The sequence below is a fragment of the Vidua macroura genome, chromosome Z, assembly GCF_024509145.1.
Source record: "Vidua macroura isolate BioBank_ID:100142 chromosome Z, ASM2450914v1, whole genome shotgun sequence".
In the NCBI taxonomy this organism is placed as follows: domain Eukaryota; kingdom Metazoa; phylum Chordata; class Aves; order Passeriformes; family Viduidae; genus Vidua; species Vidua macroura.
The window spans coordinates 61,094,952-61,109,725 of NC_071611.1; the positions used below are offsets into that span (position 1 = coordinate 61,094,952).

At 38.6% G+C, this 14,774-nt stretch overlaps 1 protein-coding gene across 1 annotated transcript in view; it reads left to right on the top strand.

The window, feature by feature from the left end:
- The window catches only part of ADGRV1 (adhesion G protein-coupled receptor V1), a 255,023-nt gene that overhangs the window by 176,654 nt on the left and 63,595 nt on the right, over positions 1-14,774 (top strand). The window contains exon 85 of the mRNA XM_054003522.1: positions 7,622-7,738. Coding sequence (XP_053859497.1) covers positions 7,622-7,738 — 117 coding nt within the window. The remainder of the gene's footprint in view (positions 1-7,621; positions 7,739-14,774) is intronic.

The window sequence follows — 14,774 nt, forward strand, 5'->3', positions numbered from 1 at the left end:
ACAACATCTCTTGCTTGCAGAAGTCTCGATGTAATTTTCTTTTCCAGTAAGTCTTGATTTAATCTTCAGCTAGTCTTGATTTAATCCTCAAAGTTCTGTTTGCTCTTGCCAAGGCATCCTGATTACCAAATCTTTTATGCCGATAAGGTCCAAAGTGCTCTCTGTCTTGTGTGCCCCAATAGTAGGTGAGTGGGGGTTCTTTTATATAAATGAAGAGAATAATATAAAAAAATTTTCAGTGAGGCAGGAAAAGTAAATACATTAGATGTTACTCCAAAAGAAAAAAGTTGTATCTTCACACCATCAGTGAAGATAGTGATATTAAAGATCACCACTGAGATAATTTCAAGATGGTATAGAGTTAGTAACATGGAGTGAAGGTTATGGAAACCAAGAGAGAAGGAACATTCAAAGGATAGATGCATTCATAGTTTGAAACAGAAAAGTTCCCAGTCCTAACTTTGACAAGACTTGTAGAATACCTTGCAGGTCTCACAGTAAATGCTTTTAAAAAATCTTTTGTTTCCAAGTATGTGCCAATACGTGACTGGAAAATAATATATTAAGGGTAATATATAGTAAAAAAAAATTAATATTGGCAACTGGAGGCCCATTAATACAATATCAGAAGCATCTAAGAGTTTAAAAAATCTGTCAAAAGTCAGTAGTGATAAATGAAGGAGGGAATAGGACTCACATGTGCTTATAGTTAGATCATACCGAACTAGTCTGATAATTTTCTTTGACAAGAATGTGTCACATAATTAGTAAAATAATAATGGAGGAGGATTTGTCTAGGAACTCAGATCTGAGAAGATACAGACTAAGGGTAAAAGACAACAATGAGAGAGTGACAAAGAGAGGTATTGTACTGGTTCTAAAGCCCTGGTTTGTGGGACAGAAAATAACATGCCCAGGCAAAACACACCGATGGTGGGAAGTAGAGATGCATTGACACTAAAGGGTAGTGCAGTAGCATATAGAAAGCTGTGAATAGCTTTGAAGACTGAAGAGTGAAATACAGGAATATTTTCTAGAACAAGTTGAACAGTCATAACTTGTAGGCTAGCAGCAAAATTCTGCACCAAGAAGTAGTTGATTAAAAATAGGAAAGAAAGCTGTGTATACCACTGATTATCACTGGATGATGACCACTGAGTGATGATCACTGAGGTATTAACCATATATCTGCCTAAAAAGACAAGTGCATCCTGGGCTGCATCCAAATCAGTGTGTCCAGCAGGTTGAGGGAGAGTGTTTGGCCCCTCCGCTCCACTCTCATGAGACTCCAATCATGTCTGAAGTTTCCAGCCCAAAAGGGGCATGAACCTGTAGGAGCAAATCCACCAAGATGATTAAAGGGATAGAACATCTCTCTTATGAGGTAAAGCTAGGAGAGTTGGAACTGTTCAGTCTGCCTTTGGGGTGACCTAATTGTCAAATCAAGTACCTGAAGGGAGCATACAAGAAAGATGCAGGAAAACAGTTTACAGGAGTATGTTGTGAAAGAGCAAGGGGAAAGGATTAAAACTGACAGTAAGTTTAGATATTAGGAAAATATTATTTGCTGTGAGGGTGGTGAGGAACTGGTGCAGATTGCCCAGAAAAGCTGTAGCTGCCCCTTCCCTGGAAGTGTTCAAGGCCAGGCTGGATGGGGTTTAAAGCAACCTGGTGTAATGGAAGGTGTCACTGCCCATGGCAGAGATTTTGGAACTAGATGATATTTATGCTCCCTTCCAAACTATTCTGTAAAACTATGTCTGTGATCAGAAGGTTTTGCATGGCATATAGGGAGATAAGGAAAGTGCTGGATGAGAATCTTGTGAAACCCCTGCAGCTTTTCATCATCCAACCCTAAGTGCTTTCATGAAGGATAGAATCAATGTGTCATCAGTATGGAGAAGGACAGTGAAATTGGAGCATAAGCTGCAATGACTTTTTGCACGAGGACAAGTTTTCACATGAGTGAGCATACATTTCAGTATGTAGGGTTACTCTGAGAAATAAGGTAAATTGATCTAGGCAGATGCTGTATTCATGGAGGTAAACTGCTTTTGCTGTCCAGATCAGTTTAGGCATCTCTACAGAGTACTTGTGCAGTGGCTCAATTAATCCTGAAAAATGGAGCCTGAGGGAGAGTACTACTGCTTTCCGTAAATTCGTAATAGTACAAACCCCAAGGAGGAGGAAATCTATGTAACCTGATAAACTTAATCAGGCCAGAAATAAAAACAGATATAAACTGGCCATGAAAAAGTGCAGGCTGGAAACCAGAAGCAGATCTCAGCTAGTGGAGGAGTGATGTTCAGATACAGCCTACCATTTGGAAACAGCAGTACAAAAATACTCTTCATACATGTCTTGGTTCAAAAAGACAGGTGTCTGCTAAGGAAGGCAGGAGCCTCTCTTGAAATGGAAAATGTAAACCCCCTCCCTCTGAATTATTATAATTTTGAAATTAAGGCGGCTGTCAGATAAAGGTATGGGAGGAGGAATAACAGTTCTTTACTAGGAAAAGAACACAAAACAGTAACACAAAACAGTAACACAAGCAGTAACACAAAACAACACTGACAGAGTCTGATTATGACCTGACACTCTGTGCATCAGGGTGTTGGTAGCAGTCCCATTAATGGTGGCTGCAGTCCTCCTGGAGTGACAGATGTGGTTCTGTTGAAGCAGTGATCCTCTAGATGGGTGTAGTTTTCCTCTGAAAGTCCAGGGGTGGTATAGATGGTCTGGTCTTCCTCTGGGAATCCAATGGGAAAAGGCTGCTCTGGTAATCCAGGCAGAAAAGGCTGCATGCGGTGTTCTAAATTTCAGATTATTTCCAGGTAAGAATGCTTGGTTCCTCCTCCTGGACAGAACATCTCCCACTGGGATGATGTAATTTTATCAGTCATGCAGTGATACTCCATTGCCCATAACAGAAGATATTTCCCCAGAGGGAGGATGGGTTGTGGAAGAGATAAAGAAAACTGTCCCACCTGGTTTTAACAGGTGCCCCAATTAAGAGAAGATAACTGCCCCACCTCTAACAGATGGCAATAGAATACATACCTCTGGCCACATCTTGCATCTGCAAACTAAGATAATACAGGAACATATAATTTTGTAAATCATCTCATGTTATTCATTCATAGTTTAGTGTTGATGACTTAGATGTAATCACCCGGTAATAATTTCCTTCAAATAATTGGAAGATAAATGTCTTAAAGTTTAAAAAGAATTGCAGTGTCCTTTGATTAACTGAGCAAATGACTGTCAGATGGGGACCCTGTCAAAGAGCTTTTTGCTGTTATACGAAAGTGTATTTATTTATCTTATTTTTTAAGGTTTTTTTTTTCACTTTGTCAACAGGAACCTTTTGAATTATATGGTATCACCATAATTTTCATTGTAGTATGGAACCATCACAATCAAATTATTAAAAGTATCAGCCTGCTACTTGAACGATTTAAGGGATTATCAATTAAATAATTTTGGGTCAAGACTGATGTGGTGGTTTTCAGTGCTGGCTAAACGCCGGCACTCACTAGAATATGCTTGCTTTTTTTTTGCTGAGAGATTGGATTAGGAGGAAGGCAAAGCGGGCTCAAAAATTTAAAAGGATATGAAGAAACCTTTATTAAGAGTGACTAAAAGAAATAATATTAAGAATTAGAATAAAATCTTAAGAACACTTTTCCTCCCTCCTACAACTTTTTCTTTCTCACTAACAATGTACAGAATCAATTCAGTCAGTTTATTACTTCTAGAATAGTCTTTCTTCAGTTCACTTAGGGAGAGAAGTCTCTCTTGTTAATTTATGGAGACTGCTCCCGAGGAAAATAGTTCTCTTGTGGTTTCTAATTTTCACAAATAGCAGCCACCCAGAAAATCTGCAATCGTAAAGTTCCTCCCATTTTTCACAGCTTTTCTGACAGCTGTATTTATGGGCCTTGTCAAGTTATGGGGTACTGTTTTAAGGATGAGCTGTTCAAAAGCAAAGGTTCTCTTTATCTGTCTCTGAGATCGTCTCTGTGAACAGAGGTCTTCTTCTCTTCCTGGGGACACAGGGTTTTCATTATTCTTCTCTCTTTCTGTTCAAACTTCTCAAATTCACAGCTGTTTCAACACTGCCTGCTTCAGCACTGGTTTGAACAATCCATCCCCTCATATTTCTTTGATGAGTTACAGGGAAAAAAGAGTCTGATGTGTCAATTACATTCTTCTCCATAGCTTTACAAGAGGATTTTGGCCCCAAAATCAAGACATCTCTTCATCCCTCCCATCTGAGACTTGAGTTCTTCTTTACTGACCTTGATGTCTTCTTGTTGTTCCTCTACATGTCTGCACTGTGTCTTTTCTCTGACTCAAGGGAGACTGAAGCACTGAAAAGTTAATATCTTGCCTGAGGCCTGCAGATGATCACCTGACCCCAGCTGGGCTCGGTAGCTTTTGGCCGGAGCTGCAGCTGGGCTGGGGAGGGCAGCTAGGAGGCTAGGATCTTAGCAGCCAGGCCAGAAATCAGCAGCAGCACACCAGGGCTGATGACTTCTCCTCCCCCTGCCCAGTGGCTGTGGGCCAACCCTAACAGTGGCAGAATCTTGGCTGAGCAGGCCTGGCTCTGGCTGCTTCTGGGGCCCGGCAGACCCAGCTCGTCCTGGGCTGGCAGCGAGGCAGGACTCAGTAGTGGCAGGATGTTAGGAGTCGCAGCGGTGGCCCGGCCTGGCCTCGGCCCCACGGCCTCCCCTCCCTCAGCCTGACAGCCAGTGGGGCTCCCCAGGAAGTGGGGCTGCCCTGCGGCAGGGGCTGCCTGGCTGAGCTGGGGGCCAGGCTGTCCTTGCTACCTGCATCCATACTGGAAGGGAAGGAAACCCTCCTGAGCTTTTTTCATCTTTAATGTGTGCTCACAGAGGCATGTACAGTTTTCTTAGTGGTTTAACAGATTGTCAATTCTCAAAGCTAATTGCTGATTGGTCTTTTTATCAGACATGGAGGAAACTGCTAGCAGCATATAAAGATTGAGAAGGGCTATTTAAACTGTAAGTTTTCTGAAAAAAGAGCTCTGGAGAATTGATATTATAATGAGCATATATTTTAAAGATCCATGAGGGAACAACTTGTTCCAATAGATGGCACATTTTTGTTATTAAAGTAATAGGTTCCTTGTTATAAAAGGTTTCAGCCTACAGTTACTATCTAAGTGAGGCACAGAAGACGAGGAAGTTAGTCTAAGGAGCACTTTATTGGGAAGGCATATTTGTTGATTTGCGGGGTTTTTTATGTTATAAACCAATTCTTATTTGTAGCTTCCAACCAAGATACAAGATAATGAGTCCATGAAAGTTTTATATTTTACCTTTTTTTTTCTAAAATACTCTAAGTCCTCTAAGTTCAGTGAATCCTTAGCTGAGTGATTACTCCATCCATATTGCTGTCTTGTTCCTTTAAGAAAAGTCAGTTTCTGTCAAAGATATTTTTAGCGCATATTTGGACTCTTCCAATTGTTTTAATTGGAAACTGTTGATATAGGGATATACTCCTCTTTTTTAATATGCAAAACCCTATTTTTCTTGAAGCACAGGAGAGTGTTAGGAATTATAGTTTCTTGGTTACAAATGCAAAATGCTTTCAAGCCAACATTCAGTCCAAAAGGGTTTAAAAATGTATTTCTAGGACTTCATCAGTCTGCTCTTGTGTTTGCATCCCCTATAAAGCATTTCCACTCAGAAGCTTGTTGTCAGTAGAAGCATTTGCTCAAGTCTTAGACAAATTACTACTGGTAGTGTTTGAGAGAGCTGGTGCCGTGGGGTTGTTTCCACAAACACTTCTTGTTTATCCCCCATGGGTGGCTAACATGCACACATATTTCAATTGTGTGTAACCCACTCCAGATGATGGGATTTCTTTCAGCAATGTTAGAATTTGGCAAAGACCAGTCTTCATTAATCTGTGTGTTAACCTCTTAATAACTGAATGGTTATGTGGCTATGATTAGATGCCAGTTCCCAACAGAAACTGATAAATACCACATAAAATATTGAACGTGCAATTTTTTCTTTAGATTTTGAAATGCTTTTCATAATTATTTTTAGTTGACTTGTTCCCCAGTTGCTCATTGTTATTCTTCAATTTCATGATGAGGTAACATTATGCTTATAAGGGTACTTTTATGATAAAGAGACTGTGTAAGGGTTACTCAGTGCCATGTAAGTATTTTGCTGCAAATACATTGTCCACATGTATCCCAAATCACTTAATTTACTTTAACTTTCTTACCTATCCCATCTCCTGATTTTATGTACATAAAATCTGTCTCCAGAGCCCATTAATTTCCATTACTAACAAGTCAATGGGCTCTTGGTCAAAAAAGTAGTACTTTTTGTCAGGCAAAGAGAAAATGTTCAGGACAGTGGATGAGTAGAACCTTTCTTTATGTGAACACTTTAACTCTTCTATGAATTTTGCTTGTAGAGCCATTTCTTCTCTAAAGAAATGTACAGAAGACAGAGCATAAGGTTTCTGAGTTGTGTTTTAATTTAAAATGCTATGTTGAAATTGTCTAGCTGCATTCATTGCGGTCAGACTTGGAATACCTTTGTTCTTTGACAATGCATTGGCTACTTATCCAGCCAACATATAGTCCTTTGACATTTGGCATATCTATGGAAAAAAACCCCAAATTGTAACTGCCTCGTAAATGTGATATCCTGGTATAGTATTAGACAAAGGATTAGTTGCTTCCTCCCTTTTGTCCAGTATTGCTATATTAGGGGCTGAGGTATTATATTCTGACAGCCTGAAGACAGTAAATGCCTCGAGTTTGTTTGTTTACTTGGTAAAATATCTGGATTTATTCAAATCAGAAGATAACATCTCTCTTAGACTTATAGAAGAAAATCTGCACCCCAGTTGCAAAACCTGTGTATAATGTTGCATGGGAACAATTTAAACAATAATTATTTAAGCTCTCTGTAGTCTTGTTATGTAAGGGTGCAGTGTGTGAACAGGCCACTGCCTGAACATTCTCACACCGCTTAAGAAGTTACACATGAACCACCCGAGACTGTCACTGCTGGGACTGGGGTCCCTTTACAGCAGGCAGCTCCAGATGGCCCATGGGTGCCTCTCTTGACCCTTTGCCCACACATAGCCTCCCTCTCAGGTGTGCTTCCTCATTTTCAAGCTTGACCCTTGGTTTCCCATAGCAGAGTCTCAGGTGTCAGATTTGTAAAAAGAAAAAAAAAAAAAAAATTAAGAGTGGTACAGCACTTGCTAGCTGGCAGAGCATGAGAAATTAAAAAGTCCTAGACTTCAGATAAACATTATCTAGCAACAACAAGAACATCAGTGCAGTATCAATATTCTTTTCTATTCCAGCCAAAAATACATCTAGGTATAAGACCACATCTTGTCAACTAAGGCTTCAACAAATTCAAGTGCTTTAGGGGTTGACAGTGTTTAAGGATAACTTCTTTTGGGTGAATATTAAATGTCCAAGATATCTTTCCTGAGTCTCTGAAATAGTAATTTAGTATATGTTTTACTTCCAAACTATTTTTTTTTACCCTTATTGTTAATATTAAATTAATTCTGTTTAATTCCAATATGCATGTATTCTTTTTTCCTCCAACAGATTTCATTTCTGGCCTCTGCTTACATGAGCCAGCATATCTCAGAGGAAAGCTGCTTTGCCCTTGCATCTGTTACCCATTACCTTTACCTCTGCCAGTTCAGCTGGATGCTTATTCAGGTTGGTTTCTTAGTAATTTTATCATTTTCCCCAAAACACGTATAAAAGTAACTGATTATTAGACTATATTTCTATTATATTTTAGTGCATATATATATATATCTGTATGTCTATATATGAGAGATACAGAGCACTGAAATTCAATGCTACAAAAAGCCAAAACTTTAGATAACTTTTATTAAACATACAGTGATACAATTCCAAGGGTAAATATACAAACACTATAAATACTTTTTCCACTCATTTCCATTACAACTATTCATCTTCAGAACAATGAAGAATTGTCTCAGAACAAGGAAGAATAATTTTTCTTAACAGTTTTTCTAAACATCTCTTATTTGGTCCTTTGAAGCAGTCTCTTACAGGTGAAGTGTAAATGTAAACTACACTGTAATTTGTTGAGTCAATGGCGTTTTAGTCATGAAACTTGTATAACATGACAAACATACTTTCACAAGTTTGCATTAAAGCCCTCTAGGATCATCAAGTTCAACAGTTAACTCACTACTGCCAAATCCACAACTAAACCATGTCCCCCCATCCTTTTGTCCAGGCTGAGCACCTCAGCTCCCTCAGCCATTCCTCATCAGTCTACTACTCCAGACTACTCACAGCTCTGTTGCTCATTTGATATATTATAGAACAGTAAATGGTGGAAAAACCAATTGAACTAATATGGAACTCTATGAGCAATCAAATTAGTTATGGAAAATTGCTAGTTGTAAGTTAGTCAAAGTAACACGCTGTGGGGTTATTAGAAAAAATACATTATTATGCCCTCATTTAGAAATGTATATTTAGCACTAGTTATTTGAGCTAAGTGATTTATTTTTCTGTTATTTTAAGAGGATTTGTCCCAAGCACATTTATTATAGCATACAGCTTTGTATATGCAGCTCCATATCTTACCATACAAATCCTCCAATATGCAGGCTGTCAGACCATACCAAGAATTGCAAATTAGGCTGCATCCAAATGCAACTTTCTCTCCCAGTAATATTCATGTGATATATAGCATTTTCTTAGGATATGTCAGGCTCATATTCATTGAGAACCCTAGCGGCCTCTCCAACAGTTCAGCTGCGCTCATAAGCCTTAGCAAACTACATGTAGATGGCCTCAATAGAGAAACTTGTTTGCTTGACAAATGATGCTTTTGTAGGTTAACTAATGTAAATTACTTTGTTAACTGTAAATTATATTCTTCACAGTTGTTCATTCACTTTATTCCTAAATTGCTTCAGAGCTCTTCACCATTTGCTAATTTGGACAAAGTAACATTTTTCTTTTTTACTGGGATGCCTCAAGCTTTGGCAGCTCAATGTTTGATAGTATCTCATTCTGTGTTTTACATTGCATTAAGTTGCAAAAATTATATTGGCAGTCAAAAAATTGACTGTTAACAGTTGGTGATTTTTATGTCTGTAGTTTAAATCCAGTGTTAATTACTTTTGAGTAGACTTAGGTCAAATCCTAAGAACTTGCATAATACATTGCATTTATATGGAGCCTCAGGCTTGTGTTAAACATGAAGGCTCTTCATGGAAATCTGACAGGACAAAAGTGCTTAACAGGGAATCCATCAGCCTGCTGTGTGATGAGCTGCCAGGACTAAAACTCAGACTGAAGATGATTCTTCTTATTGTAGGTGCAGGTCTTCAGCTGAGAATAATTCCTGAACTTTCAAAGACCCAAAAGGAAAGAAATAATCTGAAATATAGATCAACCCAGTCCTCAGCTACAGTTTGCTTCTCTTGACTGGGAATAGGTTTTGTATTTATATATCTCATTATGGAGTGAGTAAGCTATATCAGTGTACAGGAAGGAGTGCTGAGTACATCTCTGTGCTTGAATTGCTGACAATTCTAGAAAAGCTTGTGGATCCAAGGGGAAACCAGATTGATTTGGGAAGTCTGGATGCTACTGCTGTTTGAACAGCAGACTTAAAAGTCTGGGAAATTAATGTTTGTATTTCTCAGCATAGTATACTTTATATACATGACTTGATTTGAAAAGCAGAATTAATAATGTATTTTTTACTTAAATGGGACTTAAATACATATGTCTGGAAACGAACAAAATACAGGAAAAGATTCTGTGTCCTTTGTGCAGTCACTCTGCCCTTTATGAGGCTGCATAGCATAGTGCATATGTTTGATCATTGACTTATGTCATACAAATCTGCAAGTGGCTGCCTTGGTCAGAGGATACAGAAATGGGTGAATGTGATAATCAAGTACAAGCACCATGTAGGTATGTGAAATTGAAACATTCAAAAAATCCAGGCAATTTTAAGTGATCAAAAGGTGGTGGAGCATCATTTCCAGGCAACAAAACTCTAAAGAAAACACAGATTTAACAGTACAGTTGGACATTCACAGATTTATTTCTGAGGTCTAGATCAAAGATCTTCACTTTCTAGACTCTGCGGTGTGGGTTTTCGCTCTCCCCGGCTGCACGCGGCTCTTGGGAGCCCGGCTGTGGCGTAGCTTCCACGTGCTGCCGGGGTTTGCTGCTGCGGGTTCCCAGACACGGCTCCATGTCTCAGGTGTGTGGGCTGGCCAGCCTCTGTTACCGTGTGCTAGGGATCCGGCAAAGAGGAAGGAATTTGTCCATTTACTCCGTGCTTAGCAGGAACGGTTTATTGGTCACGCGGCGCGGTTCGATGGAAAGACGCGACCGCTCCCGGCACTCGCATGGGAGAAAATGGCGTCTGACTGCCGGCGGGATAGGGCTTTATGGAGGGGCGGGGCGAGAGGATCCACGGCCTGCCTGCCAATAGGGGCGGCTGCCATGGCGGTGACACCAGCAACCGCGACCAACCAGAGAACCCCGCAGGGGCGGGCACCGAGCTGCGGGCTGAGTGGGACCGTGTCGCTCGGGGCGGCCAGCACGGGGTTTCCCAGGGCCAGACGGCAGGGTGGTTACAGGAGCGGCACAGGGGTAAGGATCCGGCAACAGGCAGCATAGGGGCAGAAACCGCGGGGGGCGAAACAACACGGGGGAAATGCGGGATTACAGAACTTGACTTATTTTAACATAAATTAAAAACCCTAATCTAAACCCAAACTCTGGGATGCAACAAGACTCCAGGATAACTTCCTTACATTTCTTTGTTTTGTAACTTTTCTATCTTCTGCAAAGTGCTAGGTATAGTAATTATGCTTAACATTTTGTCCTATGTCAATGCTCTTTACAAAACAATTAATGTATAGCTTCATGTTTTAATTCTTGTTCTCTTTTTAGCTTCTCATATTTGTAGACATATTCAATATCAGTATTTCTGCTACAGATGTAACTACTATTCATATATTGACTGAAATGTAAGAATGGAAAGGATCTCAGGGATCACCTTCAGCATCAGGTCAAAGATTCCATCAAATCATTCTTGCTTGTGTGTTTGTTCCTCTCCCCTTTTTATTGTATGGTCTTGTTTCTTGCTTTTTATAGGGAGAAGTCACAGAAAGTTGATAGCATTACCCAATTTTTAAAAAGATGAGTATTTCTTAACTGCAGAAGTAAAGGAGTAAGCAAGGTGCAAATGGCTCTTTATGGGCCTGAAATTTTTGCCTTATATTAATGTCAGACATCCAGAGGTCTTCACCCTGACAAGTGACCCTTTGTACAGCTGAACAGCATAAACCTGTATTTTCAAATGCATTTATCTTAAGAACACACACTAAGAGTGTCTTTCATCATGACAAGGAAAATAAGTTTCTTCTTTTAATATTTTCTAACATGTTGCAAAAAGTAAGTAACAGGAAAAAAAATTAAAAGCTGTCTATTCAGGTAAAAAAAAAATCTGTAATTTTCAGTTGCCAATTCTGACACAGAGTAAAATTATGGAAAAATAGGATTCTTTGTGCTTTCCTGAGCTATTGCTAGAGTAAATTAAATGAACAGTGGAAGTGTCAATTCAACAAGCAAACCAGAATGAAAGTAATGAACTTGCTGTCACCCATACCTGAATCTTTCTTCTACATTAATTTAGAGGCACTATAAATTTTCTATAAATTTGTGTCAGACTTGTAAGATGTTTACTGATCTTAAAGTAAGTTTGATGACTTTTATTTTAAGAACAATTTGTAGCCTGCTTAACAGCTTCAAAAAAGGAATTATATAAAAGCATACAATTATTATAAAATGACACCTCCAACTATTTTTAAAAAGAAGAAAGAAGGAAAATATAAGTTTTCCTACAGAATTGGAAATTATTTTATTTAAATTATTTTGCACCTGTTGTTTGCCAGCTATCAGACTTTGAGCAACTTTGTTGTCCTCGTTTAGGACTGATATTCTCCAATTTAGTGCTCCCACTGAATCCATGCACTGCTCTCTTGCTCTCAGCCTCCCCCTCCCTCTGCCCTGCAAAGATCATGGATTGAGATAAGAGCAATGTGCTGAAAACAGCAATGAGATAAGGGAACAAATGGTACAACAACAATACTGATAGAGGGTACAAGAAGGAGGTGAAGGATTCTCACTGCAGCACCACCACCCAACTGCTCCCTCGACCACATTACACTGACCCAGAACAAACCCCTTCTTCCTGAAGAGCTCCTTCTCCCAACCCCCAGCAGTGATGGGAGGTGATACAGGATAACCTCTGGGTCCCAGCCATGGCTATTGCAAAAACTGTTCTGGGTGGTAACAGGACACTGGTCCAGTGGAAAATGTCTTACGGTGGAAGATGGGGAACTAGGTGGCCCCTTTCAACACAAAAAATTCTAAAATTCTGTGATTATCACTAAAGATCAATGAATGAATAATTAAAAAAAATTAAATAAATGTGTCTCAGGTTTGAGAATGTAATTTCAATTAACTGCTTCATTTTAAAAGAAAAAAACCCTTCACTAAAGTTCATATTGTCTCATTAGAGTGTTATGTGTATAAACAATTATTTTGCATTCTATATTAGAACAAATCATAACTTGCCCATTTGTTCTTCCACCTAAGCAGCTGGAAAATGGACTGTACATTTTATTCTTCTGTTGAACTGGTAATTGTTGCAGCATGGCAACAGGAAAGGATTTGCTAAAATTAGTTCCTGTATTATTTAATTGATTACATTTTGAGGCGTCAAAAGGGGTTGAATATAAGAACTAGTAATTATCAAAATACAAATGTGACTGTGCAGAAAATATGGGCAATGCAACCTCACTTACACCTTTACAGCAGCTGTGGTGTTAAGTGTTATGCTGTGATCAATGAGGTGAGATAACTAAATATGGCTAACCAGACACAGAACAAGGACATAAGGTATGATTTCATAGAAAGCAATTTTAGTTGGGTGACTGAGAACAGTGTTCACCAGATTGTCAGAATTAGTAGAAACAACAATCCCTGAGTGCAATGGCATATATAGTTTAAGGATTTTGCTGTCTGGAAGTGCTTTCAGTGAGGCACAGCCTAGCCAGCACTATAAGGGCATGTAATTGAAGTGTGTTTATTGATGTGAAGTAACAAATAGAATTTTGAATTAGTTTTCAGTCCCACAAAAAAGTGAACAGAACAAGCAAATCTTTCCACAAGATGTGGAATTTTTTGTCCAAATACAGTTTTCATCTGTTTAGTATTTTCCTCCTCTGCATGTCCATCAGTGGAATGAATAGTTTTTCTCTGTTCTTTGAATCCACATAGGATAGTTGCAATTATATGGTGGGATTTGCCTGTGATCTTTTAAGGAAAATAAACTTGGCCTTTGTTCATATAGCACTAATCACCAAACAAAAACCAAAAAAGACAAAATAGTTCTTATATAATTAATATAATTATATATACTGGAGATAGCGATGAAATCTCATTCTCTAAAAAAGGCATTTAAAACAGTTACTAAACTTCTTTAAACAATTTGCTACCATGCAATGTGCTTTATTCTCAATGAGAGAAAGTATTGCATATTCATACCATATAAATCACAGAAAAAAATCTGAAAGATAGGTACCTAATAGACCTAATAAGGAGACCTAATAACGTAACTAATGACCTACATAAGGAATCCAGAAACAACTAATTAAGCATTTGAATGTGAAAATTAAGTGTTCCTGAACAAATGGGTAGACAAGCCCTTGCTGAGGGAAATGTGCAAAATTTCCCTCAATAAAATAATCATGTTGCATTGTCTTGTCACAGTATATGAATTTTTTTACTTATGCTTACAATAGATACCTGAAAATGAAGCATGTAAATCAACATTATTATATGAAACCCTTATGTAGACCACAGAGAGAGATTATTATGCTTGGGTTAGGATTAATGAGTGTCTGAAGATGCCTGTCCTGTCTCCATTGACTGACAAGACATGCTTAAAGGCACGAGCTTGAATTAGATATCTTATATGCAGAAAAAGACAATTAAGCACTTATGCACCTCATATAAAAGGCCAGAAATCAAGATATAGAATGCGGACCTGTCGTTGGTATAACATTTTTGAAGTGGAGTAAGTGAAGAAAAATTTTTCAAAGAAAAATTTATTATGGATAGCTTAGTTGTTTATTAGACAGCAGTGTGTAGATGTGCTTTAAAAAATGCTTACACTTGACAGTGTTTCTACTATGAACATCTTGAAGAAAATTCAAATATCCAAGCAATATGTTAAGTATTTTGTTTTACTTGAAAGGTTTCCTTACTTATACTACCAGTTCTTTCAAGCTATTCCACTGTTTTGATTCATATAAGGTTTTAAACCACATTATGCTGTTTGATGATTAATTGATCATAAGAAAACACAGACTGTTTTAGAGATGCCTGTATTCATTCATTTGCAGTTTTTTCTCAAACTGTTATGCATATATTACACAGAATCATAGAACCATTGTTGTTTTAGGGGTATGTTGAGGCTGTCTAGTGCAACACCCTACCTCAAAGAGCTAGGGCAGGTTGCCTAGGACCGTGGTCAGTTTGGTTTTGATTATCTAAGGACACATACTCCACAACCTCTCTGGGCATCTTGGCCCAGTGTTTGACCACCTTCACAGTAAGAAAGCTTTTTCTTGAATGCAGATGGAGCTTCTTGTATGTTAATTTGGACCCACTG